Consider the following 16,853-nt stretch of genomic DNA (forward strand, 5'->3'; position numbering starts at 1 on the left):
GAAACTAGTGGTTTTGGTTTTAACTTTTAAGCCCACCGTTTGGGAAACCTGCATTCACATCACATGCTTATTAATTTAATTATAAATTCACGTGCTTGGGCCGAAGAATAGATAAATGCAATTAATATAATTACTGATAAATTCAACAACTATTTTTTCTTCCTAACAACTCTATGGGCGTGTTTGATAACCCTCTTGGAGGGAGGGATTGGGATTGAGGAGGTGATAGGATTGTTAATTCTTTGTTTGGTTGGCATTTGTGGATGGGGATTAGTTATCCCATGGGATTGTTAATCCCCCAAAATGGGGGTAGTAGCAATACCATGGGGGGGTGTTACTACTAATCCCATCCCCATGGGATTGAGCAAGACTAGTTTAAAAACCCATCTCAATCCCAATCCCAATCCTAATCCTAGCCAAAACAAACATGTTATTTATAATCTCACCTCATTCTCAATTCCAATCCCAATCTTAATCCTGTGCAAAACAAACATGAATGAATGATTCATCCCCTCATTAATAATCCCACCTCATTCTTAATCCCAATCCTAATCCCACCTCATTACGAATCCCTCCAAAACGAAATCTGCAATCAAACACGCCCTATGCGCTTTCTTTATTTTTATGTGAATTTTGAAGTCAATTATGTGAATTTTGTTGTTTTAATATAGATATTTTGTAATGAATTACATGGTGTGGGGAATTTTTTTGAATTATAATTATATATAATTTTTATATATATTATAGTTGCGGTAAATCCGAAACGGTATCCGGTATTTGACCGGTACCGGTACGTACCGTACTAGTAGAAAAACCGGTACCCTGACCGGTACGGTATTCAGAACTTTGCTCTAACCCACTAATTTCGTGTCATGTTCTCGAACCGTGTTGGAAATTCCCGCCCCTATTAGCCATTCCTTCGGGACGCGGTTGCTATTTTTCTTCAGAGGATTCCGATTTCTGGCTTAGACAGCCGCAATGGCGAAACTAGAAATCTAATCTCTCCTGGGCTAACACAAAATTTATATACATGAACTAAGAAGAGTTTTATAATTAATGTCCAGCAAACTTGTACATATATATAGATATGTAAATGTTCAAAATGAATGAAAGAAAAATATAAGAAATCGTACACTATTGAATTTGCACCTTACTGAAGTTGTGCCCTACGATGTTTTAATGAGTAGAAATCATTTATTATCCAAATCTGAGTCGATATCTTTAACAAATTATCTTTCAATATAAATAATCATAGAATGTACCAGAAAATAAGGTAGACTAAAATTGATGAGCTAAAATTTTACATTTAATTTTTTTTTTATTTTTCTTAAGTTCATCTAGGCTATAGCCTAGGCCAGCCCGCCCTTGGCTCCGCCCTTGATAAGACAGGGTTGGGGGATATTTTTTGGGTATGACAGCAGTTCAAAGCAGCAGCAAAGAATTTTTGGATATAAAGAAATACGTGCACTCCAGGCCATGCATTTTCCTTGATCAAGCAAGGAAAGTCTTCAATCAACTTTGACTGTGTTGAAGGCTTCATGGCAGCATTGTTTTGATTTCCAAGCCGCCATACACAACCCCCCCCCCCCCCCCCCCGCTCTCTCTCTCTCTCTGTGTGTGTGTGTGTGTGTGTGTGTCTCTCTCTCTCTGACATGAATCCTTTTCTCACCCTTTTCATCTTCTTTGCTCCCATCTTGTTTCTCCTCATGAGGAGAAAATCAACATCAGAAAGGCTTCCACCAGGATCACTTGGATTACCCATCATAGGGCAAAGCCTAGTCTTTCTCAGGGAACTGAAGGCCAATACTGCTGAAAAATGGCTGGAGGAAAGAGTTACAAAGTATGGTCCAGTTTCAAAGCTAAGTCTCTTTGGCAAACCCACTGTTTTCATTCATGGCCAGGCAGCAAACAAGTTTGTGTTCTCAAGCGATAGCAGAGCGATTGCTAACCAGCAGCCTGACTCATTCAGGATGATAATTGGCGAGCGGAATGTGTTGGAACTCAGCGGCGAAGATCACAAGCGTGTCAGAGACGCCCTCATGTTGTTCTTGAAGCCGGAATGCCTGAAGCAGTATGTGGGGAAGATGGATGAAGAAGTCAGGAGGCACCTTGAGTTGCATTGGGAAGGCCAACAGAAGGTCACGGTATGTAAAACGAGAGCCTTTGTTTTCTACTACTTTTTTGAATCCGTTGAAAGTGAAAGTGCAAGGATTTTGTGCACAAATTTCTTTTCTTCAATATATTAAATGCAGATTTGTCTCCAATTCGGGGCAAAACATCAGTCGACGTAGCCAAGAGGCAAGAGCTATGTTACATGGACTCGGGTACCAGTGTCAACTTCGTGTCCAAGTGTCGGATTCATCTAGTTCACACCTCAAGTACACGGGGACAAGACCAAATGTTCATATTTCTCAATGTATTTTTTCTAGGATAAATGGTGTTTATTATGTAGGTTAGGTCATTCCATGAGTTTTATAAGAGCTCTATGCATAGTTCAATGTAAGTTCAACTTGCAAATACTCCCTCCGTCCCGGTTTGTTTCTCCCCTTTTTGACTTTTTGAAAGCGTTTGACCTCTCAAAGAATTGTCTATAATTTTCAATTCGTAATGTATTTAATATGCAATATGAATTTTGTTTGATAAATCTCAATTAGTTTTATTATACAAAATCATAAAAAACATTATAAAATGTAAGATATAAGTATATTTTTGAAAGACGAATTTCAACAATTGGACAAACAAATTGGGACGGAGGGAGTATGTTTTTAAAAAATTTGTGTCCCGTATCTGTGTCTGTATCCATGCTACATAGGTGGCGACGAGGGTGCCACGTGCTATCACCAGCATGGCACTCGACAATCGTCATGAAGTCAGAACAAGAGGCGGTTATTTGTGAAGTCGTTGGAGGCACAAGCTACAGGCCAATGCAAGTAACTCCCAAGAAAAAGTACTACACTGAACCCTAGAGAGGTACTGATGCCAGATTTTGCAAACGGGAAGGAAGAAAATGTAAAAAGGGATAAAAGGGTAACGGGTACTCACCACCCAAGTTAGAAAGCCAACAGGATACTTATATCACCACCCGAGAATTTAACTAGGGATACAGGGCATAGAGATCGCTCACTACTCAAAGGAATCCACCTAAGAGATACAGAAACGATGAACAAGAAGATAAATCTTCTCACAAGCCAAAGGCTATTTTAATTCAACACTCAAAACTACCATTTCATTCATAGCAACATAATTTATAGGCCACTTGGAACAACCCTCCAAGCATAGATAAAGAAAACAAATATTAATAAGACTTAATGACTTTGACTACTAAAAACTAGGTAGACTCTTGTGAACTTAAAAGACAAGTTAGGAAACTGAAAAGAACTACTAAAAGAAAAGACTCCTAGAGGAATGAAAAGACACAAAATAAGTCTAAAAACTCATAAAAGCTATTGACGGCACTTATTTTCATATTAATCCTTGTTGTATTCAATTTGCAACTATTTTGAAGCGATGCGTCGGGACACCCCGGTGTCAGGTATGCCATTCGTAGATCCTCTCTCAATGTCTAACGTAGGCATCAGAGTGCCCCTTCGGATGAATCCATCCGGATGACGCTAATCAGTTCCTTGTTTTGTAGACTAGCTCAAGGGAGGAGGCATCTTACTCAAAGGACCCAACCCGAATCACCACCCCACAGAATCTCTGTGTGATATAGAATTATTTGATCTTAAAGTAGTGGGAAAGCTTTCTACTCTGCTCTCTCTTGCCTTATGTTGCTACAAGTCTACGACGGAGAAGAGAAAATATTTGATTGTTTGACAAAGTTTGATGATGTTGTTGCTAGGTGTTGCCCCTTATGAAGACCCTCGCATTTGACATGATATGCTCCCTCCTATGCGGCATTGAACACGGATCACAAAGAGATGATCTTAGTACATGCATCAAACTGTTGGTAGACGGAATGTGGTCAGTTCCGCTAAATTTTCCCTTCACACGCTACTACCATGGCCTCAGGGCAAGTGCAAGGCTCCAAAACATGTTGAAAGACCTTATACGCGAGAAGAGTGTCGAGCTTGAGCAAGAGGGTGTTTCATCTCACCAAGACCTTATCAGTTGTTTGGTCAGCATCCGTGGCCAAGATAATGGAGAATCGCTATCAGAAGATGAGATCGTGCACAATGTCGTGGCTGTTATGTTTGCCGGACATGAAACCACTGCTACCCTAATTACTTTCATCATTCGTGTTCTAGCTAACGAACCAGCTATATATGCTAGTGTTGTTCAAGGTATGACGCATTGTTAAATCCATGATGATTTCCAGAAAGGATTGATCTTTGATCCCTTGTTCAATCCTAATTTGCAAACCAGTGTCCTTTGACAAATGATCAGTATGAGTAAGACAGACTCAGTACACTTGGATCAATTCATTTTTATGTCCATCAATTGAATTGCTGTTTCTGACCCGGGATTCCCTTGCATTATCAATCCTATCCCTCCTCCCGTTACATTTTTTTCGTACCACTGAAAAGATCTTTTAATTTGGTTTGGCAGAACAAGAAGAGATAGCAAAAGGAAAGGTCCCAGGAGAGCTGCTAACATGGGAAGACATTGCCAAGATGAAGTACACATGGAAAGTAGCATTGGAGACCCTGAGAATGGTACCTCCCGTCTTTGGAGGATTCAGGAAAACACTGAAAGATATCGAATATGGTGGTTTCATCATTCCTAAAGGATGGCAAGTAAGTGAAAGCCCCATACATTTTCTTAGTCAAGTCGCGTTTTTTTGTTTTTGAACATTGCTGCAACTTCAAATGACCACTAGATATTCTGGGCGACAAGAATGACTCACATGGATGGTGGCCTATTTGAAGAACCATCAAAGTTTGATCCAACGCGATTTGAGAACCAAGCATCGGTTCCATCCTACTGCTTCATTCCATTTGGAGGGGGGCCTCGTATATGCCCAGGGTATGAGTTTGCGAAAATCGAAACTCTAGTCGCGATCCATAACCTGGTCACTCGATTCACGTGGAAGTTGTGCTGCAATGACAATGGTTTCAGTTGGGTTCCAACACCTGTACCCCCTAAAGGACTTCCTATCGAAATTATGCCAAAGAAAACACTGCAAATTTGATGGAAGTGAGAGCTGCTAAATAAAATGTAAATGCCTTGAATGATCTATGTTCAAATCACCATCCTTTTTGCTTCCTGTCCATATGTAAAAGCACCGGCTAAGCTATGAAGTTGAGATAATACTTCGTACTCTTTGTACAAGCCATGATTTCAAAAGCAAAAATTATGAAGACCAATTCAAGGTGTTTCAAATTTCAACTATATTATTGTGCTATACACAGGAATGACATAGAACATGATTCTGTGTTTGTACCTCAAAAGAGAAATTTACAAAGATCGACCTACTTTGACTCATTTTTCTGGCATTTTTATCCCTTTGCATTGATGTACAACAGCCAGGCCATTGGTATAGAAACTCAGAAACGGGAGAAACATATTGGAAGACTTTCAGCAACCCTTAGGCCTGGAGTATTTTGGAGGCAGAGACGGGCATTTTTCATTCATATGGGGATATGGGTTCATGCTATTGTATCCGGGTAGTTCCATTCGGTACTTTCCTTTAATTTGGCAAAAAGGTAGCTTCACAGAGTCTCCGTTATTGCACCACTTCGGCAGGCGGCTTGAATCATTCTCAAATAACTTGAGACTGTAAGCATCTTTTATCTGCAGCGTGGACGAGACAAATAACAAAAACATCAAGAATAGATACGTAAAATTCCTGAATTCAAAGCAAGCATCAGTATGTAAAATTTCTAACCTAGGTTGTGTGGCCACTCAAGAATTCCCATGAACATCCGCATTTAGCAATAACAATTTCAACAAATGTAGTTAAGTATATACAGAATTACAGATAGCTCTCCCATTTTTGGTCTGGAAATGACTACACAGCAGGCCACATTTGGACAATAACAGCTTTATCAATCTATAATCAGTAATAATTCATAGCAACTTCCATTGACAATATAAGCGTTGCAGTCATATGACTCATATCATTCAATTGGTTTTTATCTCTGCAAGATCTCCTTAGGCAAGTTGAATAACAGAGTTTAGACAATCTGAATATATTATGTATAAGCCAGTTCAGTCCAAAAATCCAGTATCTACTCATCGTTGCAACATTAGTTTAGACTACTGCTATTCAAAAGTAATGAAGACTAGTCACAACAAACTTACCGTGAACTCCGTCACCTGAATGGAGCTTGCAATTGGAGCAAACAACCCTGCTTCCTTGTACATTTCCAGAATGAAAACAACGCATGATGTTGATTTCCCATCACTGTATACCCAATTATCCTGCTCAGGAATTGCCAAAAGTGCACCAAAAGATGACCCACGCCTTTCAGTTTCAACAAGAATTTCAGGAAGGTCGAGGCCCTACAAGGAACACAGAAGTCAGATCTGTACTTGATCACATAAGACAGCATTTTGCGAATTTCAAGAATTGCACCAGACTTCATCCAGACCAAGAAATATCCCATGCGAGATAAATGCCAGTCGTTAATTCTGAATCAGTAATACGCAAACACAACAAACACAGATGCGTGATATCCCATTCCACAATATATGAGGCCTCAAACTGATGACTACAATGGATATCATCTTCCATGAGAATCATATCCATTAAAGCTATCCCTCAACAAACAAAGCTTTATAACTTTTAAACAAGGAATAAATTTCTACAATACCTGAGTTCCAAGTCGCTTGTTCAAGGCTTCATTCCACATGTTGGCAGCATATTCAGGTTGTACGTGGTTCCAAACAGTCATAACAGAAGCAACCTGATGTTATACATTGTAGGATACAATGAGGAGCGTAAAGATATTATAAATCCTATTATATTCATCAAGATCTGTTGACTTCGTATACAATTCCACTTCATTAACAACTACTTATGAGTCTTTTGAAAGCTTAAACCATTATCTCAAGTTCTGGTTAGAACAACTTGCTAGAAATACAAGACATCCAATAAAGATGGTGGGTAATCCCCAGCTTTTGGGGGATGTGTCGGGGGGAAAAGGAGAACAAATTAGAAAACAACACATCCATCTACGTTGCATACTAAGTTCAAGCAATAACAATGGAAAACCGTAGGAATGCATTACCACATTAGCATCCAACGGAGGCGGATAGTTCCCGTCAGTGGTGTCTATCCAACTAAATATCAAGTTATGATAACCATAAGGCTTGCCCAGCATGCTTCGTGCATATTCCCAAGCAGCTGTCTCATCAAACTTGGCCCGGATGTTAGGATGCAAAGGAAGCAATGCAATATGTGGATTGGAATCATCTTTAGTGAGCTCAAAGTTCCACCACTCATCCCATGGCAAAACAGCAATGATATCTTGTCCCTACAATGACAAAGTTAATACCAATTTCATTAGCTTCTATTTATATTTTCTTCAAAAAAATGGCACCAATGTGGAAGTTAACCAATTTGTAGCATAAGTACAGTGTGCCAAATGATATGCAAAAAGCATACCAATGCTACGACTCAACTAAAGAAAAATTAAGTTTACTTGTATTGAAGCAGAGTAATTCACTTCCATCACAGTGAATACAAAGGACAAGGTGGACAAATATTCTAAGAATTGGACACATTGCTATCAGATGAGAAGATCATCTTCCAAGAAAAGAAGTTCTTAACATCCTCTCCATATGGTAATTAAGGTTTCTTTTGCTAATGTGATTTGAACGAAAAGGCTTTTCAAGATAAGCCGATTGAGTTGTTTCTTCTTCTCACCATCCCTCCTCTTCCGAAGATGATGATGAGAGTCACGTGACTCATTTACCTAGGGAATCATAGTCAATTGTTTTTAGGCCTTCTCTTTCAAGCTGAGTGGAAGGAATGAATTACTTCAGAGAAGTAAGCTTTGAAGGTTTTTGAAGAGTCAAAAGAGGATACAGCTACAGACCCAACAAAATTCAATCCTCACACGTTTCGTAATACGAAAGAATGAAATTAAGTTGGTTACAACCCCCATGAAGAAGACCAAAGATTGCAAAAATGAAAAGCAACTCGAAAATTATGCATACTAATTCCAATGATTCTTTCATCTTTTACGAAACTGCTGCCAGGAAAGAAGTTCATGAACATACAGACGTAGTAGTATCTTTTGCCTGTCAAGCAAAAATTGGATTACCATGTTGGTCACACATAAGAAAGCAAAAGTAAATGCAAATCATCGGAGGAATCACTTTTGGGTGGGGGACCACAAAAAAACAAAAGCACTCGATCCAACGGAGACATATTTTTTGCAAGCCTAAGTTTCAGGTTAGAAAAGTTAACAAACTATGACAGCAGAATGACCAACGTAAGTTTCAAGTTCGTACAGCAGTACCTCCTCATCTTCATGTCCAGATTCTGCAACCCATAGATTTCCTTCAGAATCCCTTAAGCAAACAGCAGAATGACCAGCGTAAGCTCCTGTGACCCACTTCTCTAGAGTCTCAAAGCCTCCCCATCGCCCCCGTATTTTTGATATTGCAAGGAAATCTCCGGAGTGAATATCAGCTACACTAATGTTTGTAACCCATGGCTCAGGACGTTCTGAAAAGGAAGCACCCATGTGATTATTCAAGAACCCAATGTTTGAGTTTTCACCCCATCCGGTGTTTGTGAATAAAGGGAAGACATCCCACAGTGCTTGAAGGGTTCCAAGCATTCCAGCTTGCATGAGAAAAATTGAAACGCCCTTATGTTTTACCTGTTTTAATCGAAAGAAGGACACATACATAAAAATGCATGCTTCAAGACAAACTCATGTAGCAATGCTGAACAATAGTAACTCACATATTCATACTCAGCTTTCCCATCCCATTCGTCGAACTCAAGGGTATGTTCGCGTCCCAAAAAATAGTAGTCCCATGTCACACGATATGGAGTTGCAAAGACATAAAGATCCATACATGTCCAACTATGAGCATTGCTAACCTGAAGAAGAAAAAAAACCGTGATTAAGTATGGGACTATAAATGCATTCAAGCAACCAAAATCTGAAAGACCTCCAATAATACGGAGTATACAAAAACTAGCATGCACTTAGAAAAACTCCAAGGGTGTAATAAGAGAGAGGCGTTAACCAGTGCCGTCAAAGATAACCTGCCATGCACTATCTCAAGGGTATTTAACAAAACTGAATACTAGGTACAAATATTATTAGTTGGTGATACCATGTTTGTGCAATGATGTGATATCACTGTTGCACTGAAATTTTACGCGATACTTAAGCTATGATTACTTGGACGGTCCATAAAAAAAGTCTGAAGGAAAACCAATGCCAGGACATGTTCAAGACAAGACTATCTAACAAATACCCAAGAACTTGAACTGCCACAATCAACGAAGAAACACGAATGCAAAATTCTAACACGGTAGCCACCCATAGATCCCCAACAACAACAAACTCGAATTCTGGCCACCCATATATCCCCAACAACAACAAACTCAAATTCAGCAAGTCAATACCCAAAGAACAGACCTCAAATGTCCAGTAAGTCTTCAACAAAAATGTCAAGGGAGCTTTCCTGCATTTTTAATGTTCAGCTAGCTGGAAAGTTATTGAGACCCACAGTCTTTAACTTTCCCTCTTTATTTAGTCTTCCCTAAAAACATATCTCTTGTAAAAAAAACAAAATTTTGCAGCACTCATAATTCTACATAATCAAACTACGACTTTTCAACTTTACCATAAATTTTTTACTAGTATATCAAATGTACGCATAAAGGAAAATATTTTTATCATTTTCTTTCACTTCACTATAATTTTCTTGGGAGTAGTTTTCCAGCACTAATTTCTTGACAATTGAATGGAGCCTAGGAAAGCTCACGTCGAGCAGCAACATTGAGTAAGCCAGAGTCCATATATGTTCTAACCAAAACCTCTCATAAAAACCATTAGAATATCACTTTCAAGGCAGAAAGTTGGCAACCCACATACCCAACACTCCAAATTTCAATTAAATTCAACCTAAATCAGCACAAAGTAACCAAACAAAAACAACCCAAAATCCAGACAAACCTTGAGGTGAAGAGTGCCCCCACCAAATTGGTTGCCACTTTTGTTGTGAAACTCCATCCAAGCCGAGTTGTCTTGAAAGCAAGTTCCTTTCCACTCCAAGGTGTTGTCCGGGGAAGAAACATTGCCCACAAAAGTGGGCAAAATGTCGATTGGACTGCGGCTGAGGGAGTTGAGGATGGGCCATGAGGCTTGTCTGGGCAATATGGGTAGTATGTCGATTGGATGGAACGGTTGTTTGAGGGAGAATACGAGTGGCGTAGATGATAGAAACCAGATGGTGAAATGGGTTGCGAAGAGGAGAGAGAGATGAGAATGGGACATCGTGGTGGAGGGAAGGAAAGAACGGACTCTCGAGTAGCGTCTCGGTCTGGCGCTCTCTCTCTCTCTCTCTCTCTCTTCTGCGGTTCTTGCCCTGTGCTGAAGTTTGGACTTGGGATCTATTAATGGGAAAAGAAAAATCCGTTTTTATGACTTCCCAACAAAACTGATTTCTTCTTTTACTTTTGAGATTTTTTTTGGAGAGAGAGGATTTGAGAAAACTTTCAAAATTTGGATCCGTTTCGAAATATAATCGAAATTTGCAAAAAAAAAAAAAATTTGATGTTTTAATACAATTATGGGTCATACTTATACTTTTTCACAACATCAAGACAATTTTTTATCAGTATATTTAAGACAGTATTTTTTCTTTATCAAATATAAAAACTCTACTATATAACTTTAGAATACAATTTCGAACACAAATAATTTCGGAGTCATTTGTGTGTGGATCTACCGTCTACATGCATTAAATGACTCCACTACACACACACGTACAATTGTATTATAAATTGTGTTTCTAATGCGGTTCTACTCCTATCAAATATGACTAGTTCGGTAGACCACTTTTGGTCATTATATTTCAAGTTGTTGGTGATAAATGCATTTTCTTGGTAAAAAAAATTTAGACTGGTCATTATCATATACTGTATATTTTTCTTGCTAAATCCCTTTTTTAACAGATTTAACTTTGATTACGTCGACTAACGGTCTACCGTTATAACAAGCCACTTTACCGCCATGAACTTGGTGACACTCCTCCTGCATGCAGCAACCACGAGTGATTATTTAGTGCTCTTGGAGCACCGCCCTTGTAAGTGCCTTCTTTGTCACGTATTGATGTAGAGGCTACACTCAGTGGTGAAATCCACGCGAATGTATGGTGAAGAAGGCACAAATGTGTTGTGGAGAAGATCCTGGAGCACCAAGTGACAGTGCTCCAGAAGGCTGCCAGGGATTGGCTGAGGCGGCGGTGGTGGAAGCTTCTTTAGGATTTGGGTTTTTGTTTTGTTTTGTTTTGGTTTTGGGCTTTTGGCCCATTAGGTGTTTAGGTTTTGACTTCTTTAGGTGTTGAGCTTTGACCCATTGAATGTTCTGTTGGCTTTTTACTAACAGAGTTTTTCTGTTTTAAAAAAAATATATTGTGAAGTGATCTGCAATGATTAATTGAGCTTGTTTTCATTGTATAATGCTCGTTTTTAGTTGAGCTTGTTCTCTTTGTATTACGATCTTTGGTATATTACTACATGACTTCTGTTTATATCATTATTATTAATGATAGGGGAACTACTTCTTTTTTTTCGGATAAAAAAAATAAAAAAAATCCTCCCTCTCTTTTCTATGCAAAAAAAACAACAGCACCCGCCTCTTTTTACAAGAAGGAAAACATCACAAGCACAAGTTCTGGAAAACAGTTTTAGCTTTGGTGCATTGATCTCATAAAAGCATTTCCGAAAACAAGAGAGTAGATTTCTTTTTCTTTTTTTTTTTACCCTTCTCCACAATTTACTTTCAGGTACAAGGAAAAATCTGTCTCAAAATCTGTCTTTTGGTAACACTCTGGCCCGTTATTTTTTCTCCTTCCCTCATTTGATACCCTCGAAAGAGGCAAATCATTTTGATTGTTCGTCAGCGTCCACTTCTATTTGTGAATATTACAAACGTTGTCGAATGGCACAATGTAACGTTTTAAACAGTCTCATTTCCAACGAAAGAGGCGATAGAAGATACACAAGGGAACCAATACCGACGTTGGCCATCTCTGTGGCCGTCATCAATCATAGCAAGACCTTCCTGCAATTACACAAAGGAAGAGCTGAAGGCAACATCGATAACCTGGTAAATATAGAAGAGAACAACAGCTATAACTTACATCTAGTAACGTTTCAAGGGCATCGGTGGCACGACCAGAGGACCATGACAGCCTTCTCGCTACTTCTTCAACCGTCACAAAACCTTGAGCCTAAGAGAACAGAAAATGCAAATAAACTTAGATAACCATAGATGTGAATACAAAAGTTCAGTAAAAATGATCCTGTGGCTCCATGAAGGACTGTAATCCTATGAATAGTGGGTTCAAGCTTGACTTGAAAACTTAGAGAACTTCAAGATGTATTCAAGCTTAAACTGGATTACAGTCATCAAAGAAGCTTGGTTCGCTCTACAGGCGTATTTCATGTGTGCATTGTTCTATTTGCAAAGTATGGCTGTTTAATTTCCCAGCTTTCTTTAATGGCGTGCCATGTGGGTTGCTATGGCTGTATTTTACAATGAAGTTCCAATTTTTCCTCTCAAATGGTGGGGCAAATTTAACACGCCCGATTGTAATCCAGCTCTCATGATGGGAACCGTGTAAAGTCAATCGATTTGCCAAGACGTGATTTGCATCATTGGAGCAACATTGCTAAAATACCACATTCTGACACCAATTATCTATAACATACCGATAGCTTAGTCATTTAGCTATTAAACCATTGGAGATGCTCCATCATCTATCTATATACCAGAATTTGGCAAAATGCTGTTCCAAACGAGTATATGCATCAACATAACTAGTTGAGGAACATAACAAACTAAAAGAAGTAGGATTCGACAAGGCAGTTCGCAGGAAGATGAGAAATAGTAAAACCTGGGCCAGCTCTAAAATTTCATTGTGGTCTTTATTTAACTCGGTCGGAACAGACCGCACAAGCTTTCTCTTTCCAACAGAAATCACCTCAAAACCATTGCCTAATACCTGGAAGAATCCATGCACTATATTTTAAGATGCTGTACCACACAGTCACGAAGCAATAAATTTTTGGGAACTATCCAAGGGTTCATAAGAACAAATACATAAAAAGTAAATGCAAAAACCATAAATCTGTAAAAATAATGAGGCACAAGTGAAGAAATCAATCAACCCTCTAGCACAAAGATGAGCAAGTTTGCCTTGATGCCTTCTCAATTAAATTTTATCACTTATCAAGAAAGAGAGGAAAAAAAAAAAAGATGAGCAAGTTTGTAGACTGCATAGTTGTTGTTTTCTTCTGTTACAAACTATGGGCCACAGGGTGAGCACACGTTTTAGGCCCGCCACTTGTCGGTCAACTGTCAACAGAGCATACTTAAGACCCGCCACTTGTGCGACATGAGTTCAACTCCTGTGGCCAACATTTTGGAAGTCTTCTTTTTAACCTTGTCACGTAAACTAAGCCTCTGTTTGGAACTTCGGGAGATAAAGAAAAATCATTAAGAAAGAAATGAGGGGGAAATTGAAGAGAAATTGGGAAGAAAGTTGAATTGAGACTTGAAATTTTCCCTTCTCCTTTTTAAGAACCAAACAAGGAAAGGAATTTTTTTTTAAAATTTCTCTTATTTTCCACAAGTTCCAAACAGGCCTAGAGACTATAATGACAACTTTATATTTGTCACTAAAGCTAACAATCATTAGTGACACATTTGTGAAAATTGTCACTATATATCTCTTTAGCTACACACGTTAATTAAAGACATCTTTGTGACAACATTTTTTTTTGACTGATATATGTTAGTGACAATTTTTGCATGTTAATATAGGGTTATTCGAAGAATTTACTTCAAAAAATGCAATGAAAATATGTTTTTTTTAATCAGATCGTGCTAATCAAGCACGGTACCTGGGGTTACATTTTAATTTTGGTTTTTTTAGATGTAATTCAAACTAAAAGCACAATGTAACCTTAATTTTGGTTTTTTTTGACTTGTATATCTTTTTATTTTTTATGACTTAATATGTGGGCAACTAAGCTTGGGGTCGGGCTTGGGCAACCCAAACGTCGGGGCCAGCCCTGCCAGAACCCATATCACAAACAATGGTGTAGCAGTGAATGTAAGCTGTATAAGAGTGTGTACCCATGGTATCTTATAATAAACATCACAAATCTTCAAAAATAATACCTTGAGCTTACTAATTGCACGCAAGCAATCATCCTCAGTCACAGCTTCGCGAGCACTCTTTCGTCTCTGATTAAGTAATCTACACAGCTCCTCCAAGTTGATCAAACCCCCATTATGAGGTCTAGTAGCCAAGCAAATATCAACAATTTGCACTCCTGTCTAGCCAAGTCATTTCATTTTGGCTTACACATTACAAGATATTATCGATTATCACAAAGACATTATGCAAGACGTAAATCATAATTGACCCAAAAAACTGACGTAACAAAGACAAAGTTCAAAAATCATAGACATGATGCCTCAGCATGTCATGTATAACATCTTAGCCCTGGCATAGTTTGCGGAAAACAAAAACGTGCTGAAAAAACCAGTAACGTAGAGTCAATAGACTTGATGACAATCCTATGAGTTCATGCATAAGAATTCCAGCCAATATGAGGTCCATCAATACATGGTGGGCCCGGGCAAATACATCTCAGCACTTGCACCGTCAAATTAGGTGCCATAGTTCAACACATTTAAAAGTTGCTGCACTAAAAATAACACCAACATGCTTTCCCATTTATGTCTCCCAGTGGTAGAAATGTGCATGAACATTCTAACTGTAGTTGCCACAATAGATGTTATGCTTCCCCATTCTATAGTGATTAAAAACAAAAGATAAAACTTCAGGAGACTTGTCTTGCAACGGATGCATCGAACTAAAACGAGAGGAGCACCAACCTAGCTCATAGTAGAAGTCGCCAATCCCTAACAGCTCTGCCCAGAAACCCTTATTTGAGGCTAGGGGATCTACCCCAACTTTTGCGCACATCTCATGAAACTGTGATCTGAATGCAGGGTTCTTGCGAATGTCATTCTGAATCAATTATATCAACATCAGCACATTTTTAGTTGCACATCAAAATTACCATCTTAAATTGCCAAATTGTTCAGCAGGGTGCCTTATTTTTTATTCCACTTGCGAATCTATCATCTCACAATGGGAACTTCAATGGAACAAACCACATCTCAAATGACCCTATATGATTAGGAATTTAAGACTATTTGGTTCGGTATATGGAGCTGTGAAAGAGATACTGTCTAAATCATGGGCATGACTGTGTCACTAAACAACAAGGAAGTTATAGATCATCAATTCCACCAAAGGAAACACTTGAAGTGAACTCTATTGTTGTGCCCATGGCAAGAGCACTGCAGAATATACAAATGCTTAAATTACCGCTCAGCGATTCATGTTTTTCACAGCTAAACAAACTGAACTCCCCTATCATACATCCAACATGTATCCGAAACTACAGTAAGAAACAAACATATTAAAAATGCTCAAGTCCAACAAATCCTCCTACAACTTTTCAGGACTTCAAATTCACATCCTATGTTCACCCAATTTAGGTATTGGATTGACCAATGTGCAATGACAAACGAGTCCACGGAAATTAAAAACAAGAAAATGAGCGGGGGGGGGGGGGGGGGGGGGGAAAGAATTAATGAACCTTGTGTTTGCGAGCAAAGTCTTCCAACTGAGACCGAAAAGTGGCTAGCTGTTCTTTCATAAGATCCATTTTCAACTTAGCAACATTTTCCCCAAGCAATCGATACTGATCCTGAAATCAATTTCCAAGCATAAAAACGAGAAAAGCCCAAAATTTGATCAACATAGTTATACAGCATGTAATACTTAGAAACAGGAAACAAGAAAAACCCAAAATTGGATCGACATGTTTATGCATAAACTCATTATCTTTTGAATAATCATGTAAAACCCAAAATTGATGAACCCAGTTATATAGCATATTAGTATTACAAGAAACAAGAACAAGAAAAACCCAAAATTGGATCAACATATTTATACATAAAATTATTATCTTTTTGTGTAATTATGTAGAACCCAGATCAGAATCACAAACCCTAGCGGCGGCAGCGGTTTGTAAACCGCCAATTCCTGGTCTTCGCCTCATTGATTCCCTCGATTAGCGTTTGCTGATCGCCTTTACTGCCCCACTACTATTTTAAGGAAAAACACGTTTCAAGCTAAATTGAAACTATATATCGAGAAAGAATAAAAGAAAAGTCACAACCACCATTTCTGAAGTTGGAAACCTTTTCCCAGTTTTTCCCTTGGCTATGTTATGATTGAACCAGGAATGGAACCTTATGATGAAGAAGAGGAAAGAATGGGGACCCAACTTTCGGGGGAAGACAATAATGTTAGAGCATCCGCAATGGCCATAATCAAAATCGATAATCAAAATGTGCCACGTCAGCATTTGATTATCCATTTAGTTCATAATCAAACCTAACAAACTTGATCTCCACATTGGCTATTTTTGTATCCCTATAAAAAAAACCCCCACAATACGCAATGCATCTATGTCCAATTGCAAACGAGTTCCAATCACGCACCCGACCACACCAAATTATTCGTCTCGATGAGACGATTCTAATGTGAGGTGTTTTTTAATTTTTTAGTTTTGAATTTGGTTATTGGGTTTGGTTATTAAGTTTTGGTTATTGGTAAAAGTTGTT

General features: G+C 38.6%; 3 protein-coding genes across 5 annotated transcripts; 1 reads left to right on the plus strand and 2 right to left on the minus strand.

Annotated features, from left to right (window-relative positions):
* Positions 1-1,401: 1,401 nt before the first annotated feature.
* Positions 1,402-5,293, plus strand: LOC131321688 (cytochrome P450 716B1-like). The gene is made up of 4 exons (XM_058352579.1): positions 1,402-2,144; positions 3,842-4,283; positions 4,549-4,736; positions 4,820-5,293. Exons 1-4 carry the CDS (start codon positions 1,653-1,655, stop codon positions 5,129-5,131), a joined length of 1,434 nt encoding a protein of 477 aa, XP_058208562.1. The 5' UTR covers positions 1,402-1,652; the 3' UTR covers positions 5,132-5,293.
* On the minus strand, positions 5,294-10,522 carry LOC131321686 (uncharacterized). The gene is made up of 7 exons (XM_058352576.1): positions 10,089-10,522; positions 8,861-9,001; positions 8,409-8,774; positions 7,173-7,418; positions 6,756-6,848; positions 6,244-6,444; positions 5,294-5,733 (listed from the first exon to the last, which is right to left on the minus strand). Exons 1-7 carry the CDS (start codon positions 10,407-10,409, stop codon positions 5,518-5,520), a joined length of 1,584 nt encoding a protein of 527 aa, XP_058208559.1. The 5' UTR covers positions 10,410-10,522; the 3' UTR covers positions 5,294-5,517.
* Positions 10,523-12,017: 1,495 nt separating this feature from the next.
* LOC131321689 (vacuolar protein sorting-associated protein 22 homolog 1) lies at positions 12,018-16,546 on the minus strand. Of its 3 annotated transcripts, none has more exons than XM_058352581.1 (8): positions 16,428-16,546; positions 16,235-16,331; positions 15,821-15,931; positions 15,048-15,183; positions 14,325-14,479; positions 13,036-13,143; positions 12,280-12,369; positions 12,018-12,200 (listed from the first exon to the last, which is right to left on the minus strand). In XM_058352581.1, exons 2-8 carry the CDS (start codon positions 16,283-16,285, stop codon positions 12,096-12,098), a joined length of 756 nt encoding a protein of 251 aa, XP_058208564.1. In that variant the 5' UTR covers positions 16,286-16,331; positions 16,428-16,546; the 3' UTR covers positions 12,018-12,095. The 3 variants fall into 3 exon arrangements, with proteins under 3 accessions (XP_058208564.1, XP_058208565.1, XP_058208563.1); XM_058352582.1 differs by having other exon boundaries at positions 16,409-16,447; XM_058352580.1 differs by having other exon boundaries at positions 16,235-16,523.
* Between the last annotated feature and the right edge of the window lie 307 nt (positions 16,547-16,853).

This window comes from Rhododendron vialii, chromosome 4a (genome assembly GCF_030253575.1).
Source record: "Rhododendron vialii isolate Sample 1 chromosome 4a, ASM3025357v1".
NCBI lineage: Eukaryota > Viridiplantae > Streptophyta > Magnoliopsida > Ericales > Ericaceae > Rhododendron > Rhododendron vialii.